The 17470-nt window shown below is 63.8% G+C and overlaps 4 protein-coding genes across 5 annotated transcripts; 2 read left to right on the forward strand and 2 right to left on the reverse strand.

Moving 5' to 3' along the window:
• Nucleotides 1–991: 991 nt before the first annotated feature.
• Nucleotides 992–3091, reverse strand: LOC116793424 (sulfotransferase 2B1-like). Of its 2 annotated transcripts, none has more exons than XM_032701269.1 (6): nt 2926–3091; nt 2199–2407; nt 1903–2029; nt 1734–1828; nt 1480–1660; nt 992–1403 (listed from the first exon to the last, which is right to left on the reverse strand). In XM_032701269.1, the coding sequence occupies exons 1-6, from the start codon at nt 3062–3064 to the stop codon at nt 1288–1290; spliced, it is 867 nt and encodes a 288-aa protein (XP_032557160.1). In that variant the 5' UTR covers nt 3065–3091; the 3' UTR covers nt 992–1287. The 2 variants fall into 2 exon arrangements, with proteins under 2 accessions (XP_032557160.1, XP_032557159.1); XM_032701268.1 differs by having other exon boundaries at nt 1271–1403; nt 1734–1796; nt 2926–3067.
• A 1082-nt stretch (nt 3092–4173) lies between these two features.
• On the forward strand, nt 4174–8512 carry DPEP1 (dipeptidase 1). The gene is made up of 10 exons (XM_032701266.1): nt 4174–4390; nt 5523–5655; nt 6143–6275; nt 6362–6512; nt 6594–6663; nt 6966–7142; nt 7224–7308; nt 7386–7461; nt 7590–7725; nt 8224–8512. The coding sequence occupies exons 1-10, from the start codon at nt 4212–4214 to the stop codon at nt 8398–8400; spliced, it is 1317 nt and encodes a 438-aa protein (XP_032557157.1). The 5' UTR covers nt 4174–4211; the 3' UTR covers nt 8401–8512.
• Nucleotides 8513–9613: 1101 nt separating this feature from the next.
• On the reverse strand, nt 9614–13695 carry CHMP1A (charged multivesicular body protein 1A). The gene is made up of 7 exons (XM_032701274.1): nt 13609–13695; nt 13400–13419; nt 12815–12892; nt 12388–12534; nt 12055–12183; nt 11758–11945; nt 9614–11056 (listed from the first exon to the last, which is right to left on the reverse strand). The coding sequence occupies exons 1-7, from the start codon at nt 13613–13615 to the stop codon at nt 11035–11037; spliced, it is 591 nt and encodes a 196-aa protein (XP_032557165.1). The 5' UTR covers nt 13616–13695; the 3' UTR covers nt 9614–11034.
• Nucleotides 13696–13926: 231 nt separating this feature from the next.
• On the forward strand, nt 13927–17030 carry CDK10 (cyclin dependent kinase 10). The gene is made up of 13 exons (XM_032701267.1): nt 13927–14150; nt 14251–14323; nt 14501–14572; nt 14662–14764; nt 14888–14969; nt 15316–15383; nt 15623–15675; nt 15772–15841; nt 15932–15991; nt 16074–16197; nt 16283–16422; nt 16510–16562; nt 16632–17030. Exons 1-13 carry the CDS (start codon nt 13995–13997, stop codon nt 16727–16729), a joined length of 1152 nt encoding a protein of 383 aa, XP_032557158.1. The 5' UTR covers nt 13927–13994; the 3' UTR covers nt 16730–17030.
• Nucleotides 17031–17470: the final 440 nt, after the last annotated feature.

Genomic DNA, 17470 nt, shown 5'->3' on the forward strand with positions numbered 1-17470 from the left:
CCCTGGCCAGGGGCTCTGGTGGTGCCAGGGTCAAGCCCCCACACTCCTCACCCTGGCCCTGTGCTCACCCTGCAGGGGCTGGATAATGAAGCTGGGTAATTATTGACAGTGCCTGCACTCCACAAGGCAATTCCTTGGGGCGTGGCAGGAGAGGGGCTGGGAGGTGTCCTGCCTGCCTGGGGCACCCCAGAGTGCTGAGGGAGGGCGGGGGGGGGGGGAACAAGCTCCCAGGTGCAAACACCCCAGGAGGGGAGATGGGCAGGGGGAGCATACAAACAGGATGGTCAGGACACTGTGGCCCCCTCCCAAAGCACTGGGGAGAGCCTGGGGCAGGATGGGGGATATCAGGGGGCATTGGGGTGCAGGAGTCAGGAAGGGGTGCACTGCGGCGGGGTGGAGGCAGTAGGGTGCAGGGGGCTCCAGGGGAGGGGATGCACTGAGGCAGGATGGGGTGTATTAGGGGGCAGGGGGAACTGGGGTGGAAGGGACACTGGGAGGGGTGCACTGGAGCAGAATGGGGGAATGTTGGGGTGCAGGGGGCATCTGGAGGGGTTGTGCTGGGGCAGGGTGGGGACATCAGAGTGCAGAGGGCACCAGGAAGGGGTGCACTGAAGCAGGGTGGGGGCACTGGGGTGCAGGGGGCACTGGGAAGGGGTGCACTGGGGCAAGGTGAGCAGATGTTGGTGTGCAGGTGCCATTGGGAGGGGCTGCCCTGGGGCAGGGAGACTCCAGGGGTGGGGGACCCTGGGTGCTGCTGAAAGAGCTGGCTCTGTGCCCTGGGCTCTGCTGGCAAAACCTGTCACCCTGCTATGACCCCCCACAGAGCCCAGCACCCCCCACGAGCCTGGCACCCTGCCACAGCCCCGCTGGCTGCCCGGCCATTGCTCCTGGCTGCTGATAAGGTCCCAAAGGAAGGGTCCCCACCCCGATGTGTCCCTGATAACTCCAAGGCTTCCTGCTTCCCGCCTGACGCCCGTGGGAACACACAGCCTGCCTGGGAACAGCAATAAATATTTATTTCCGCAGGGCAGGGTAGGCGGAAAGAGGGGTCACGGCCATGTGCCCCTGCCTGGGGGGAGCGAGGCCACAGGGAGAGCCACAGTGCACAGCTGGAAAAGTCCCCCATCCCCAGGGAGGTGGCACAGTGCCATGTCCCCGAGCCCCCTGGGAACACCTTGCCCCAGGTGACATCTGGGGGTGAGTTGTGAGGTGCCAAGGGGTGCCTATGCAGAGTGCTCCTGCTGCAATGATTCTCAGTAGGTTGGGGTGAGTGTCCCCCCAGGTCCCTCAGGCCATGGGCCACTGCGTGGGCAGCTCCACATCCCCCATCTCCTCCTGGTAGCGCTGGTTAAAGAGGGCATTTTGCTGGGGAGAGAAGTGGTCACGCCAGTCCCCGACCACACCTGCGGACGGAGGGCAGAGGGAGTCAGGGATGCTGCCCCCATACTGCCCGTATTCCCCCAGCCCCTACCCCCTCACCTTTGCGCATGAAGCGGCCCTGGCTGTGGTCCATGATCTCGGGGGGTATGAGGGAGTAGTTGGCCATGGCATTCTCCCGCATGGCGGCAAAGCTGCAGTGCTGCTCCAGGGCTGCCAGCGTTCCCGGGGCCAGCGGGCACCCCAGGAAGGTGCTGAGGCGCTGTGCTGTGCCACACAGGTCCTGGAGCAAGGGCATGGTCAGCGCTGGGCACCGGTGGGGATGGGGACAGGGATGGGGACACTGCAGGGCTCACCTGGTGCAGCTCCTCGTAGGTGACGTAGAGGATGTCCAGGAGGTGCCGCTGGCCCAGCCAGCCCTTGACGTGGTCAAACCAGGAGCCGTAGTGCACTGGGGGGAAGGCAGGGAGTGATGGGAGGCCCTGAGGCTGAGTCCCCCCTCCCAGGGACAACCCCAGCCCTTACCTGTGCCCTCAAGAAACTGCGTGAGGAAGGCATCAAAGGAGCCAGGGTCAGGCAGGAACTTGGCCAGGTGGTGGAAGTGGTAGAAGGAGACAGCGACATCCTTGGGGTTCCTGGCCACATAGATCACCTGGGAGGGACACAGTGTCACCCCCAAGGCTGGGAAGATTCTACTCCACCCAGCTCAGAAAGCTCCTGCCATTTCCCCAGCTGTGGGAAGCCCCATGGGTTCAGGATGTCCCTGAGGGCACTCCTCCAGGCCATCAGGGATCCCCCCAGGCCATCCGTCTCCCTCTCACCTTGGCCTTGCTGCGCTGCAGGGCAGGGGCCAGGACGTGGGCGGGCATGTGGGTGGTGAGCAGCCGGGGGGTCTCTGTGTCCCGCAGAGCCTCCCGGCAGTAGATCTGCTCCAGCCAGGGAGCCCGCTCCCAGTTGGGAATGGTCTTGGCTGGGCGGGCGTCCCCAAGGCTGAACATCAGCGTCAGGATCTCCTGCATCCAGGTGGTGCCTGTGGAGGTGGGAGTCAGGGCAGGGCTAGCTCAGCATAGGGCAGTGCATGGCATGGCACCACTGCATGGCATGGAATGGCATGGCTCAGCACAGCATGGCACTGCAATGGCATGTGCCATTGGATGGCACAGTATACTGTGGAGCAGATCAGCACAACTTGGCTTGGCATGGAATGGTTCAGCTCAGCCTGGCCTGTCCTGTCCCATCCTGGCCAGTCCCATCCCAACCTATCCTGTCCATCACAGCTCAGCTCGTCCCGGGGCAGCAGCTGGGATGGCAGTATCATATGGCCCTCCTAGACCCCCACAGAGACACCACTCTGGGGCTGGAACAGTGTGGGGCAGCAGCACAGGGGATTCGGGGGGCGGGAGCCACTGGCCAGGGGTCCCCACGCTGTGCCAGTGGTCCGGGTGTCCCCGAGCCCAAACCCCTCCCAGCCCCGCGGTGGAGCCCGGCCCGCGCCCACCCTCCAGCCGGAGGTCCCCAGCGCTGTCCGCGTGTCCCCCCGCCCCTCACCCGATTTGGGATAGGTGGCGATGAGCACGTCGGTGGGGCGGAAGGTGAAGGCGGCGGCGAAGCCGAGGGACTCCTGGGTGTGGAGGTGGCCGGGCAGGGTGATGCCGGCGAAGGTCTCGGTCACTTCCATGCGATCCATGGCCCGCCCGGGTGGGACGCGCCGGGCGCCGCTTAAATAGCGCCGAAAGAGGAAGCGGCCCCGGCGGGCGGGGGGCTGGACTCCCCCGGCACATTCCTGCCGGGAAGCCGAGAATCCGGCCGCGCTGGGGCCATCGACGGGAGAGCGCTGCTGGCAGGGGCTGGAGACACCCGGGATGGGGTGGGATGGGATTGGGTAGAATGCAGGGGGTGGGATGGGATGGGTTCCTGCATGCCCAGACCCACAGTCGCGTCCAGGAGAGTCGGGGGAGCGGGGTCACCTCGACAAGGGCACCGGGAAGCATTGCCGGCCACAGCAGCCCACGGTGACCCTGAGAGGTGCCAGTCCTGCACCGTGCCCCACCCTGGGCTCCCCACAGCTGGCACCACGCAACAGGAAGGGATTCCCATCCCAGCACACACCAAGATGAGGTGGCCAGCTGGACTGACCGCCTCCATGTGGCTCCATGCCATTCCCAGCAGCCCCACCAAGGCCTTGCTGGGAAGGACACCACATCCCGTGCCAGAACCAGCTGGGATGCTCAGCCCCCACAGACGACAGTGCCTCAGTTTCTCCTCAGGATGCTTCAGGGTGGGGGATCCCAGTGCCCGTGGAGGACCATCAGCAGCTCCACACCGTGGCTGTACCACCCCGACTGCTGCCCCCGGCATGTGGCGGCTCCGGCGCCGTGGTGGGGGGTGGCTCTGGGGTGGCTGGAGCCCATCCCAGCCCCGCCGCCGCACGCAAGCTGGAAAACATAATTCAGAGCCGTCGCAGACAGCAGCTGCCCGAGCGTCCCAGGGCCGGGGTGAGCGGGGACAAGGGTTCCGGGGGTGCCTGGGGTGCCAGTGCTAGGCTGGGGGTGCCCATGGATGCCAGTGCTGGGGAGGCAAAGGCGGAGATGGGCCTGGCACTTTCCCAACCACAAAAAATCTGGGCTTTATTAGAGGGGCTGGGAGCGTCACCGCGGCTCAGCAGAGAGGCCCCGGCACGGCACAGCCACTGGGGCTGGGCTGAGGGAGGCTGGACCATGGAGCTCTGGCACTGCCAGGCGGGCACAGGGCACCCAGGGAGGGGCGACGCCACGCTCCTGGTTATTCATTGACGGCGGGAAGGGACAGCAGGAGCGGGGCAGCCATCCTGCTGCATGTGCTCACACGGTAGTGGCAGGTCATCCCTTTTCCCCAGCAGCATCCAGCAGGAGAAGATGCCGGACAGGAATGTGTGGGTGCTGGCACTGGCATTGGTGCTGGCACTGCCCTGTGCTGGGCAGCAGTACCGGGAGGAGGCCGAGCGCATCATGACCACCACGCCAGTCATCGACGGGTGAGCAAAGGTCGTCTGGGCCTCAGAGTGCCCAGCTGCTCCAGCACCCTGGGAAAAACCCAGCTGGGAAACCCTACTGGGACAGGCCGATGGGGGATTCCTGTGCTGGGCACCTCAGGGCTGTGCAGCGACAGGGAACAATTTTCCCAGGGGATCCCTGTGCTGAGTGCCCTAGGGCATGCAGGAACAGGGGACAGCTTTCCCAGGGAATTTCCATGCTCAGCACCCTGGGGCCATGCAGGGCAGCTTTTCCAGGGGATCCTCATGCCGAGCACCCCAGGGCTGTGCAGAGAGAGGGGATAGCTTTCCCAGGGGATCCCATGGGACCATTTGTGCAGCCGAGGGGATCCCCAGGGCAGCGCAGCCCAGCAGGAGTGGGCAGGGTGCCAGGAAGTTGGAGTCAGGCTTCCCCGCGGGAAGTCCCTGCTTGGGGCAAGTGAGTCAGTCCTGTGGAGTTATGTCTTAAGGGATGTCCCCAGTCTGTTCTCAGGAGGCTCCAATCCCCCACAGGAACCCCCTGTGGCACCAGTGCTGTGCCACAGCCGTCACTGGAAGAGGGAGCAGGGCAGGGGGAGCCAGGGGTGTGAGACTGTGATGCAGGGGGGAGAAGTGGGAGCCAGCCTGTGGGCCTTGCCCCCCACACACCCAGCACTTCCCCAGTGGCACTGCTGGGTGCAGGATAAGGGTGGCAGGATGTCCCTGCAGTGGTGACATCCCACAGAGGAGATGGTGGCAGTAACATCCTGCCCGAGGGATGCTGTGCTGGCTCCCTGGGTGCAAGGGCTCGTGGGGGATGGGGATGGAGGCTTGGAGGGGTGCACAGGAGGGTCCTCCAGGAGGTCCCATGTGGGGCTGTCCTCACATGGGCTGGCTCCTGTTTGGAGCTGCTTGGGTGGCTTTTGGCAGAGGGATCAGATGAGTGGGTAGATGGCAGGAAGGATGATGGATGGATGGATAACATGGAAGATGGATAGGTGGATGGATGGGTGGATGGATGGATGGATGGATGGATGAATGGAATGACAGCCAGATGCAGGGACTGTGTGTGCAGCCAGCCAGGAAGGTGGGCAGCAGGAGGCCAGGAGGGCAGAGGGCCAGGCTTCCCCTCAATGCCCATCCCTGCCCTGCCCAGGCACAACGACCTGCCCTGGCAGCTCCTCAAGAGGTTCAACAACCAGCTGAGGGTGCCAGCAGCCAACCTGACATTGCTGAATGACACCCACACCAACATCCCCAAACTGCGCCGCGGACACGTGGGCGGGCAGGTGGGATGACACAGTGGGGGGGGCACCGGGACAGGTGCTGGGGAGAGCAGGGGGCACCAGGGTGTGTAGGGTCACCAATGAGGGCACTGGGGAGGATAGGGGGCAATGGGGATGACAGGGACACTGGGGAGGGCACCAGGTCAGGCAGGGGTCCCTGGGGTGGGCAGGGGCACCAGGAAGAGCACTCAGATGGGCAGGGACAAGGGGATGGGTATCAGGGTGGACACCAGAGTGGATAGAGGGCACTGGGAAGAACAGTGGGGTGGGTACCAGGGTGGGAAGAGGTCACGGGGGTGGGCATGGATACCGGTGAGAGCACTGGGAAGGATATTAGGTCAGGCAGGATGCCCTGGGAAGGACACTGGGGTGGACAGGGGCACTGGGGAAGGCACTGGGACTGAGGTGGGTACTGGGGCGGGCAAGGGCACCGGGGTGGGTGGCAGTGGTCCCAGGTCTGTGTCTCCATGCTGATGGGGTACCTGGGCAGTTCTGGTCTGTGTACGTACCCTGTGAGACGCAGAACAAGGACGCGGTGAGGCGCACGCTGGAGCAGATCGATGTGGTGCAGCGCATGTGCGACCTGTATCCAGAGACCTTCGACTGCGTCACCGACAGTGCTGGTGAGGGAGCACGGGGCTGGGTTATGGGGGGCTGGAGGTGCTGGTGTGCCGTGCCCACCCCAGCTGATGCCCCCCGCCCTCCACAGGCATCCGGAATGCATTCCAGAGCGGGAAGGTGGCCAGTCTCATGGGGGTGGAGGGTGGCCATTCCATCGACAGCAGCCTGGGTGTCCTGCGCACCTTCTACCGCCTGGGCGTACGCTACATGACCCTCACCCACAGCTGCAATACTCCCTGGTAGGACCCCGGGCATGAGGGAACCAGGATGGCATGGGGGTGTGGTCAGGGAGCTGCCCTGATGCTCTCCCTGCTCCACAGGGCTGACAACTGGTTGGTGGACACCGAGGAGGAAAAGCCAGTGCACCATGGCCTCTCAGCCTTTGGGAAGGTGAGGAACAGCAGTGGCAGCAGTGCCCAGGAGCAGTGGCTGAGGGGGGACATGGTATTGGCACCCACCAGCTGGGTGATTTGCCCTGGGTGCAGTGTCCTACCCATCCATAATCCATCCATTCTCCATCCATCCGCCCATCCATCCATCCATCCATCCACCCACCCACCAATCAGTCCTATCTGCCAAAAGCCACTCAAGCAGCTCCAGCTGTGGACTGGGGACAAGTTACTCCAGGGGACCCTCCCATGCCTCCCTCCACACCCTCATCCCTGTTCCCATCCTGGTCCTTGTCCCTGCAGATGGTGGTGGAGGAGATGAACCGCCTGGGCATGATGGTGGACCTGGCCCACGTCTCGGTGGATACGATGAAGGTTGTGCTGAACATCTCCAAAGCCCCCGTCATCTTCAGCCACTCGTCTGCCTATGCCCTCTGTGCTCACCGCCGCAACGTGCCCGACGATGTGCTGCAGCTGGTGGTGAGTGGGGGCACGGCCAGGGCAGGGCAGGGGACACCAGGGGCTGTGGGGGGCCATGGGGCTCAGGACTCTTTCCTCCAGGCCTCCACGGGCAGCCTGGTGATGGTCAACTTCTACAATGACTACGTGACCTGCAAGAACACAGCCACACTGGCTGATGTTGCAAGTGAGGTGGTGTCCGGGTGGGTGGGGTGCAGCAGTGATGCTCCTGTCCCACTCACCTCAATGCCCCTGTGCCCGCAGACCACATGGACTATGTGAAGAAGGTGGCCGGAGCCCAGTCTGTTGGCTTTGGCGGGGACTATGATGGGGTCACACGGTAAAGGGGGTGATGGGTGCGGGATGGGCTGTGCTGGTGGGACGGGGTGGGGGGGAGCCTCCCCTGTGCCCTGTGTGGGCAGTTGGGGGGTGCAGGGGTGGCCCAGCTGTGAGCTGTGGGTGGCACAGGCTCCCCACTGGCCTGGAGGATGTCTCCACGTATCCTGCACTGGTGGCCGAGCTGCTGGCAAGGAATTGGACAGAGGAGGAGGTGAAGTTGGCCCTGGCTGAGAACCTGCTCCGGGTCTTCAGCAAGGTGGAGGAGGTGAGTGGGGCATGGGGAGCACTGTGATGCACAAGGCAAGCAAGGGGACAGTGGGAGCACAGGAATATTTGGGCCATGGGGACACAAGGGGCACTGGGTACACTGGGCACAGGGATGTACAGGGCATGGGGACACACGGAACAGGGAACATATGGTGCACGGGGGCACTTGGGGCATGGGGACACAGGGAATATGGGACATGGGGGACGGGGACACTTGGGGCATGGGGACATAGGGAACAGAGGACACATGGGGCACAGTGACATTTGGGTCATGGGGACACCTGGGGCAGCAGAGACAGGTGGGACATCAGAACATGTGGCATTCAGGGAATTATGGGGACATGGTTCATAGTTTGGCACTGGGACACGCAGAGCAGGGGATGAATGGACATGTGTGGGATGGCATGGGGTGGCACAGGGATGTGCAGGGTGGAAGGGCTGTGTGGGGCCCAGGCACTGCCCCTTGCAGCATGAGCCCACCTTGTCCCCACGTCAGGTGAAGGGGACCCTGCAGGGCACAGCTGCCCAAGAGACACCCATCGCCTTCGAGGAGCTGGACGGGACGTGCAGGACCCGCTACGGGTACTCCAGTGGCTCCGGCACAGCCCGGCTCCTGCCCGCAGCCCTGGCGCTGCCGCTGGCACTGGCCCTGCGCCTCTCCCTGCTCTCTTAGCACCCGACTGCCACCGTGGCCCTGCCACCCTGCCCGGGGGCTGCCGGGTTGGGCACAATCCTGCAGCCCTTCCTGTCAGAACCATCCACAAAATAAACCCGTGGCTCGAGCAGTGCCGGCAGCGACTGTTGGTGTGGGACCTGTGGGGACCCAGCGGCCACAAGCTCCTGGCTGGAGATGATGAGCCACTCTGGCATGTCACGGGGCATCCTCGCGTGTCACGGGCCGCTCTGGCACATCACCAGTTGGATAGAGGAGTAGGGTCCCGGTGGGTGCCCTCCCCGGGCACCAGGACGCCATAACTGCACCGGGAGTGACACATCCCGGCAACACCTGGCCAGGGCGGCAGCGCTGCCTCCGCAGGATGCTTCCATTAATCATTAGTTAATTAATTGGCTACTCAATTATCTCCTTAGCAATTTCCTCTCACATTCGGGAACAGCCTGTCTTCGGAGCGGAGGCGGAAGAACAGACAGGAGAAGGAGAGCCATCTTCCTGTGGTATTCAGGATTTGGCTGGGGCACAGAGCCCTCTGCCAGCTCGGCACGGGGAGGGGAATGGGGACACGGAAGAGAATGGGGACGGAGAAGGGATGAGCACGCGGAAGGGACGGGAACAGTGAAGGGATGAGCACGGGGAACGGACAGGCGGACAGGCACGGAGAAGGGATGGGTACAGCACGGGACGGGAACAGGGAAGAGATCGGAGCACAGAAGGCTGCACCACCATCCCCGCAGCCCCATCCCCGCCTGTGAGGCTGCTGGGGGCAGGCGCCGATGGCAGAACCGGGGTGTAGAGCACTGGGGGTCCCTCGGTGGGCTGACAATCCCAGGATATCCCCTTGGAAAGCCTGGCTTGTCCCCACGAGGGCCAGAGAACGGCACAGGGAACTGGGCCGATCCAGTCCCGCTGTGGAAGGGAGCTGGTCTCGAGCTGCCTCAGCTTCCCCAAGCTCCTGCTCACTCCGGTCCCCCCTGGTTTGGCCACATGAAGGGGATGGGTCCCTGCAGGGGTGCAATGGGCGGTCCTTCCCCTCCAGCACTTCCAGAGCTGATACCCTAAGTCACTTCCCGGCCCCTGGATGGGCAGAGGCTGTGGGAGCAGGAGCAGCCCCTTCTTCTTCCTCTCCTCAGCTCCAGGGCAGCCCCTCGGCACCGGGTCCTGTCCCAGGGCAGGACCACAGCCCCGCCCCTGCATCCCAACACACACAGAGGGAGTCCAGGGATTGTTTATTTAAATCCACGAGAGGGGAGAGACACAGTTTGAGGAAAAAGAAGGCAAATGAGACAAGCTTAAAAAAAAAATCACCAAGGAAACCACAGAGACAGAGCCCAGGGGGGAGGGAGCAGGTCCAGGGCCCCCAGCCCTACGGGAACACTGTGCAGAGGGGTAAGAGCCAGGCACAAATCTCTGGGGTCCCCCTGCTTCCTGCTCAGCCCATCAAGAGGTGACATAAGATCCAAATGCTCTGGCCTAGACCAAAGCCACCCCCTCCTCCTCCTCAGCACAGAGGAAGGCTCCGTGTCACCAGCCACACGCTGCCAAGGCCATTCAACTCAGGAAAAATAATCAGAGCAGCTGGAAGTGTTTGTGCTTTGAGTGCCGGAGAGGTGACCCTGTAGCCCCCGAGGCCCCCTCCCCACCCAGAGGTCAAAGTTCCTCCTGCAAGAGCCAAAGGAAACAGCGCTTCCTTCCTGGAGAGCTTCCAGCAATCCAGCAGCTCTGTGACCAGGGGTCACATGAGAGGGGCACAAACACCTCCAGCCCCAGGGGAAGCTGACGGGGGATGAGCAGCAAGAGGGCACACGGGGAGCAGCCCCCACTCTCAGCCCAGTGCCAGCAGCTGGAGGGGACAGCAGATATCCAGGAATGAGGCACAGGGAGTGAGGAGAACTGCTCTGGGATGGTTCAGCATTCCTGGTCACACCCATTGGGCGGGGGGACATCTGGGGACGTGTCTGCAGCCACCACAGCTGCCGCAATCTGCTCCCAGTGCTGGACGTGTGTCCTCAGTGGTCCAAAATGGAAGTCAGGGCCAGGATAATCATTTCCAGCTGGCAGTGACTGGGGAGTGTGTGGATTGACACGCACAGGGCTGGGCAGGAAGGGTGCTCCAAAGGGCACTTCGTGGTATGGGGCTGGGGGGGGGTTGCCCTAGTGGGACATGGGGACAGTGACTGGGAGGGAACGGATTCCATGGTGTCACCGCCCCTTCCTGCAAGGCACTGACCTCCCCTGACCCACAGCCGGGCACAGGGCTCTTCCCACAGGGAACCTCCCTGCTCCTCTCTAATAGCTCCCGGGGAACCTACAGCGCAGCCCCAGAACAGGGGACATCAGAGGAGCTGAGGAGCAGCACCCCGAGACCAGGAGAGTCCCCTTAGTGTTCCATGAGCAGCAGGACATAGGGCACTGCCAAGCACCAGCAGCACCCCCCAACTTAAACCCCCCTAAAATCAGCCCCAGCAAAGCGTTCCTCAGCCCCGCCGGGATCGGCACCTGCCCGGGGAAGGGCCGTCACCCCCAGAGGAACAGTCTCGAGGCAGGGGGGGCTGGGGACGGCGGCGGGAGGGGGTCCCGGCCCCTCCCCCCGCGGCCGTTCCAGCGATGCCGTCGGCAGGGGCCTCTGGAGCCTCAGTTCCGCAGGGCAGCCAACCTGGAAGGGAGAGCAGGAGAGGGAAGGGAGTCAGAGCAGCAGGAACAGCCACAGCTCGGGAGCACCAGTGTGTCCAGGGAACAGATCTGCCTGAGAACCTCCCAGAACTTCTGCTCTGGAGCCACAGCCACAGCGGCTGAGAGCGAACTCAGGGTGTCCATCATGGACACAGCAAAGGCGCCGTGGAAAGCAGATTCCTTACTCCTCTTCTCCTCCTGGTCCCTCCTCCAGGACCGTCCTGGTCCCTGTCCCCAGGTTGTCCCCACTCCTGGTCCCTCTCCCTGTGCTGTTCTCACACTGCAGCCTCAGGGCTGTGCCCAGATGGGCCCGTGGTGCTGTGTGGGGGCAGGGAAGGAAGCACAGCAGCTCCTCCTGGGGCAGTTCCAGGCAGAGCAGCTGTTCCAGAGCCATCTGCAGAGCAGTGCCAAGTGCTCCCTGAGTAGAGCATCTGCCTGCTAGCGAGTGTGGAGCAGGGGTGAGGTCTGTCCTACCCCTCTCCCACCAGTCTTGGCACTCTCTTATCCACTGTCCAGTGCCAAACCCACCCCCTCCCCAGGCCACAGTGGCCCCACAACCTTGAGGACTTTCTCGAGCACGAGGGAGGGGGCTCAGCCCCCCGGGATGGGCCAACTCTTTCCCTTCATGCTGGTGAGGGCTCCCTGGAAGAACTAGAAGTGCCCAGGAGCCAGGAGAGCACCAACCTCCGGGACAGCTGGTCCTCCTGGGAGCGCACAGAGCTCTCCCCCACGGCCGAGGCCCCCTCAGGCAGCTGGCTCAGCTGGTCCATGATCTCCAGCCCATTCTCCTCGGCGATCTGCACAATCAGACTGTCCACCTGTTCCTGCGGCGTGCTCAGCGTGGTGGCAGAGCTCATGGAGTCCTCCATGACCTGGAACACACACAGCTCTGTCACCTTGCACAGCTCCTCCACCCTGAGACCCAGCGGGGATCCCACCAGAATCCCACCCTCCCTGTCTCCCTGGGCCCCTGTCACTCACCGACGTGTGAACATCCAAGTTCTGCACCTGCTGCTCGAATTTGTCCATCACTGCCGACACCTTCTGCAGGTCCATGGAGCTCAGGGCCTTGTCCAAGGCCTTGGTCACCTGAGCCATGTTCTTTGTCACCTGCAAGAGGAGATTTCTTCAGGGCTGCCCTGAGGGCTATGGATAAATCTGAGCCCTGTTGTGAGGCCCTCCAAGATAGGATGAACTGACCCCACCGGGCTTGGTGAGGTCACTCTGGGGGATGTGGGAGCCCAAGGTGTTTGGATGCAACTCCAGGGAGGGGAAGCTCCATCCCAAATCCACAGATCCCCCCGAGGCTCTTACCCCCTTCATGGTGACGGCTGTCTGCACCTTGGAGGCCACGGCATCCACCCTGGATGCCATCCGGAGCCAATTGAGCCCCTCGTTCTTCTTCCGGATGGCGTTCTCGGCATAGACCCGGGCACACTCCACGTTCTTCTGCTGCAGGGCCTGGGACACAGGGAATCCCTGCTCAGAGACACCCCCCCATGGCCTCAAACCACCACAGTGGGGGGTTCCCAGCAGGGAACAGCTCCACCGGGAGCTGGGAATGCCCTGGGTCAGGAATTAAACCCCTCCTGGTGTTGCTGGATGTGCCACATCCCCCTGGCAGATTCACGAATGGAGGATGGGGAGGGGACCTGCCCCTTCCCTGTCCCCCCAGAGCAGGAGTGGGGATCTCCAGCTGCCCCCATGGAGCTGAGCTCCCCCAGGATGGACCCCTACCCACCTTTTTGACTTTGGCTTGCTCGGCCTTGGAGTCCTTCTCAGCTTTCTTGGAGAGTTTCTCCAGCTGCTTCGCTGTGAACTGGGGAAAACAGGGACAGAGTCAAGGGATGGATTGGGTGGGAAGGGCCCTCAAACATTATCCAGTCCCACCCCTGCCATGGGCAGGGACATCATCCACTAGCCCAGGTTGCTCCAAGCCCTGTCCAACCTGGCCTCGGACACTTCCAGGGATGGGGCAGCCACAGCTTCTCTGGACAACCTGAGCCAGGGCCTCTCCCCACTCCCAGGGCAGGATTTCTCCCCACATCCCACCCTACCCACCCTCTGGAGTGGGAACCATTCTCCCGTGTCCCAGTCCCAGTGCCCACCCGGCCCAGCCCAGCCACCTCCCACCGGCCTCTGCTGCCCGACCCACTGCCCGTGGCACCCCCGGACACTCCCGCGAGTCGGGGCTCCTCCCGTGACGGTCCTGCCGCAGGAGGAGCCCCGATGAGGCCGAACCAGCGGTGGAACCGGCCCCGGGACCGTCTCGGGACCGGCGAGACGGGACGGAGAGGAGGCGGAGGGGCCGCCGCTGTGCCCTCACCTTCAGCTGGAAGAGTGTGTCTGGAAGGGAAGGAGAGCACAGCGTCAGCGACACGGCCGGGACCGGGGGATCGGGGTACCGGGGAACCGGGAGCCCCACCACCGCGTCCTGGCCCTCGGTCCCAGCTCCTGCCTCCCGCCCTCAGCTCCACCCTCAGGGCCAGCCGCAGCCCCCCCTGGAGCCTCCAGTACGACCCAGCCCCCCAGTACCGTCCATCCTGTCCCGCCGCCGCTTCCGGGTTCCGCCGCCGCTTCCGGGATCCGCATCCACCGTTTCCGGGGGGCGCGAGCCGAGTCTCGCGAGAGAGACAAAGCCGCAGGGGCGTGGAGGGGGGGGGGTGTTAGACGGGAGGGGGCGGGGCCACTGCTATGGAGGCGTGGCCAATGCACAGATAGGCGTGGTTAAACATGGGCGGGACCATATCTCGGGGCGTGATCACACATCGGGGGCGGGGTCCGGCTGGGACGGACCGGCACTGTCGGGCTACAGAGGGGCGGGGCCATTGTAAGGACAAGGCCGCTATTGGTCCCTCCCGAGCAACCGTTGCTAGGGGCAACGAGGGTAGGTGGGGGCCTGCGTGCAGGACGCACGGCGCATGCGACAGGGTGGTTCCGCCATGGCGGACGCGACGGCGGCGGCTGAGCCAGGACCGCCCGAGCCGGGACCGGCACCGGCCGAGCCCGAGCTGGAGCCGCTCCGGTTGCGCCGCCTGCGCGGCGATGGCTTCTTCGAGGTGCCGGCCGCCGACCGGGTGAGCGCAGCGGGTCCCCCGGGGTGTGAGAGAGCGCGTGGGGGGTCCCGGTGACGAGCCTCCGGGGCGGCACCGCCTGGACGCGGCTCTTTGGTTCCAGCTGGGCCGGTGCCGCAGCGTGAAGGAGTTCGAGAAGCTGAACCGGATCGGAGAGGGCACGTATGGCATCGTGTGTGAGTGAGAAGCCCTTGCCCCTCACAGAATCGCGGCGCGGTTGGGGTGGGGAGGGTCCTTGAGCCCACCCAGTTCCACCCCCGCGGGGGCGCGTTGGGCTGGGGGGGCCGAGGCTGCGGCTGCTCCTCAGCGGCGGTCGGGACAAACCACGTGTGCGTGGTCTGTGCTGCCCCCAGACCGCGCCCGGGACACACTGACGGACGAGACGGTGGCGCTGAAGAAGGTGCGGATGGACAACGAGAAAGATGGTACAGAACGAAGGAGGGGAACGGGGGCTGCCGCAGCTCCGGCTCTGGCTCCGGGCTGTCCTGAAGCAGTTGTTCGTCCCTCCCCGCAGGAATGCCCATCAGCAGCCTGCGGGAGATCACCCTGCTCCTGCAGCTCCGGCACCCCAACATCGTGGAGCTGAAGGAGGTGGTTGTGGGGAACCACCTGGAGAGGTGAGAGCAAAGAGTCCCCTCTCTTGTCCTCCCTCTGCCCTCCAGCTCCCCCTCAGGCCCTTGAGCCCCCTCAGCACACAGACCTGTTCTGGGGGAGCTCCGACCATGTTTTGTCTCTGACAGTATTTTCCTGGTGATGGGTTACTGTGAGCAGGACCTGGCTAGCCTCCTGGAGAACATGCAGACGCCTTTCTCGGAGGCTCAGGTATGAGGTGGGTCAGGATTTGGGTCCAGCATCCCTGAGAGAATGCTGTCACTCCCACCAAAACACCCCCAGCACCACAGGGGGCTCCCTGGACCTTGTGCTGGGGGACTCCAGGGATTCTGAGGGAGTGTGGGCTCTCACAGAAGCCTCCAAGAACTTCCCAGCCTCGATTTTGGGGTGGAGCAGACTGGCAGGGAAATGGAGCTGAGAGAAAATGCCCCCGTAGAACTCCTGGGAGGGCATGGGGATGGGGGGGCCGCAGGACACCCCGATGGGTTTGACCTCCAGGGGTTTTCTCAGAGGGGGCTGCTCCTGCAGAGATTGGAGCTCCTGTCTCTGTCTGCAGGTGAAGTGTATCATCCTGCAGGTGCTCAAGGGCCTGCAGTACCTCCACGAGAACTACATCATCCACAGGTGGGAGCAGCAGGATGGAGCTGGTGGGGGAAAGGGGTGTCAGGGGACACCCCCCACAGCCCGGGACTGAGCAGTTTCAGTTGAGGGTTTGGTGCCCATCAGTGGCTCCATGTGGGAGCACCGGCAGGGCAGGGAGGCCCTGGAATGATGGGATTGGCTTCTCCTCATCATGGCTCGGCTCCAGGGTGCGGAGGAGCCATGCTGAGGATGGTGCTGAGCAGCCACTCTGTGCCTCACAGGGACCTGAAGGTCTCCAACCTGCTGATGACTGACAAGGGCTGTGTGAAGATAGGTGAGTCCTGGCAGCTCCATCTGCTCCGTGATCTGCTCCGTGCCATGGCTGGAGCTCAGAGTTCAGCTCCCTCCTGACCCGGAGTCTCTGTTGCAGCTGATTTCGGCCTGGCTCGCACCTACGGGATGCCCCCCAAGCCCATGACCCCAAAAGTGGTGACGCTGTGGTGAGTGGCCGTGCCGGGGGTGAGTCCCCACAGCGGGGCAGGGGTGGCTCACAGCGGGGCCGGCTCTGCCACAGAGCGTCCCCTGTGCAGGTACCGTGCGCCAGAGCTGCTGCTGGGCATGACCACCCAGACCACCAGCATCGACATGTGGTAAGGGGGGCTGCCCAGGTGGGGGCTTGGGGGGGCTGCAACCCAGGAGGGGTTAATGGGGAGCTCCTCCTGTGCTCCTCAGGGCCGTAGGGTGCATCCTGGCCGAGCTGCTGGCACACAAACCACTGCTGCCAGGCACCTCTGAGATCCACCAGATCGACCTCATCGTGCAGCTGCTGGGGACACCCAACGAGAACATCTGGCCAGTGAGAGCTCCCTGCCAGTCCTGCCTGCTCTCCCTGTCAATCCCTGCCTGCTCCCTGCCCCCTCCTCACACTCTGACTCCCCCAGGGTTTCTCCAAGCTGCCCTTGGCCAGCCAGTACACCCTCCGGAAGCAGCCTTACAACAACCTGAAACACAGATTCCCCTGGCTGTCAGAGGCTGGGCTGCGTCTGCTCAACTTTCTCTTCATGTATGATCCCAAGAAGAGGTATGAGCCAGGCAGGGCAGGGAACCTGCCTCACACTGTCCCCTGGGCTAGGGTGGGGGTACCTGTCACATCCCCTTGTCCCCACAGGGCCACGGCCAAGGACTGCCTGGAGAGCTCCTACTTCAAGGAGAAGCCCCTGCGTAAGTACCCCCCTGCTGGGGCAGGGCTGGGGGGCTCTGGGCCCTGCTGACCCCCTCTGTGCCCTGCAGCCTGTGAGCCGGAGCTGATGCCCACCTTCCCACATCACCGCAACAAGCGGGCGGCGGGCACGGGGCCAGAGAGCCAGGCCAAGCGTAGCAAGCCCTGAGCTGATCCGTGGGGGCACGCACAGTGTGTCCCAGCTGGGACATCCTCCCTTGGCCCAACAGCTCTGGCACTGTGGGCTCTGTCTGTTCCCAGCACACCTCCGAGATCCATTTCCCTGCAGGGGACTGGCAGGTTCCAGTCTGGGGCTAGGGGAACCCAGCACCGGAGAAAGGAGAGTGGAGAGACAGGGCCCAGAGCCCTCTGTGATTAGCAGGGTCAGTCCTGTCCCATGGGGGGCTCAGCCAGTGCTGCCTGTGGGGAGAGCCCTGACTTTGCTGTCAATAAAAACATGTCAGCAGTAACAGGAGGAGTGAATGGCCTCGTGCCTTGATGCCAGAGGCACTGGGAGAAACCACGGCCTTGCTATGCTTCCTGTGTGACCCACATCCCTCCCTGGGGACAAGGAGACCCTTGGCATGAGAACACCTCTGTGACACCCTAAGCTGTGCCCCTCTTTAAGTGGATCCTGGCCCTGCTCCCCTGGGGGAGGCAGGAGCTGCTCCCAGGGGGGCATGCTGTTGGCTGTCACCACAGGCCCTGTCCCTACCCTAGGACCAGGCATCTAGGTCACCCCTCCCCAGGACAGGAGACCCCCACACTGAGGCAGCTGCTTTACTGATGCATGGAGTCATTTACAGTGGGAGCACTGGGGCTGGAGCAGGGCCTCTCCTCCTAGAGCCCAGCACAGGCACTGCCATCTCCGGGGGGTTGATGAGTCCAGTGTCCTTGTGCCAAGCTGTGG

The sequence above is a fragment of the Chiroxiphia lanceolata genome, chromosome 13 (genome assembly GCF_009829145.1).
Source record: "Chiroxiphia lanceolata isolate bChiLan1 chromosome 13, bChiLan1.pri, whole genome shotgun sequence".
Taxonomy (NCBI): domain Eukaryota; kingdom Metazoa; phylum Chordata; class Aves; order Passeriformes; family Pipridae; genus Chiroxiphia; species Chiroxiphia lanceolata.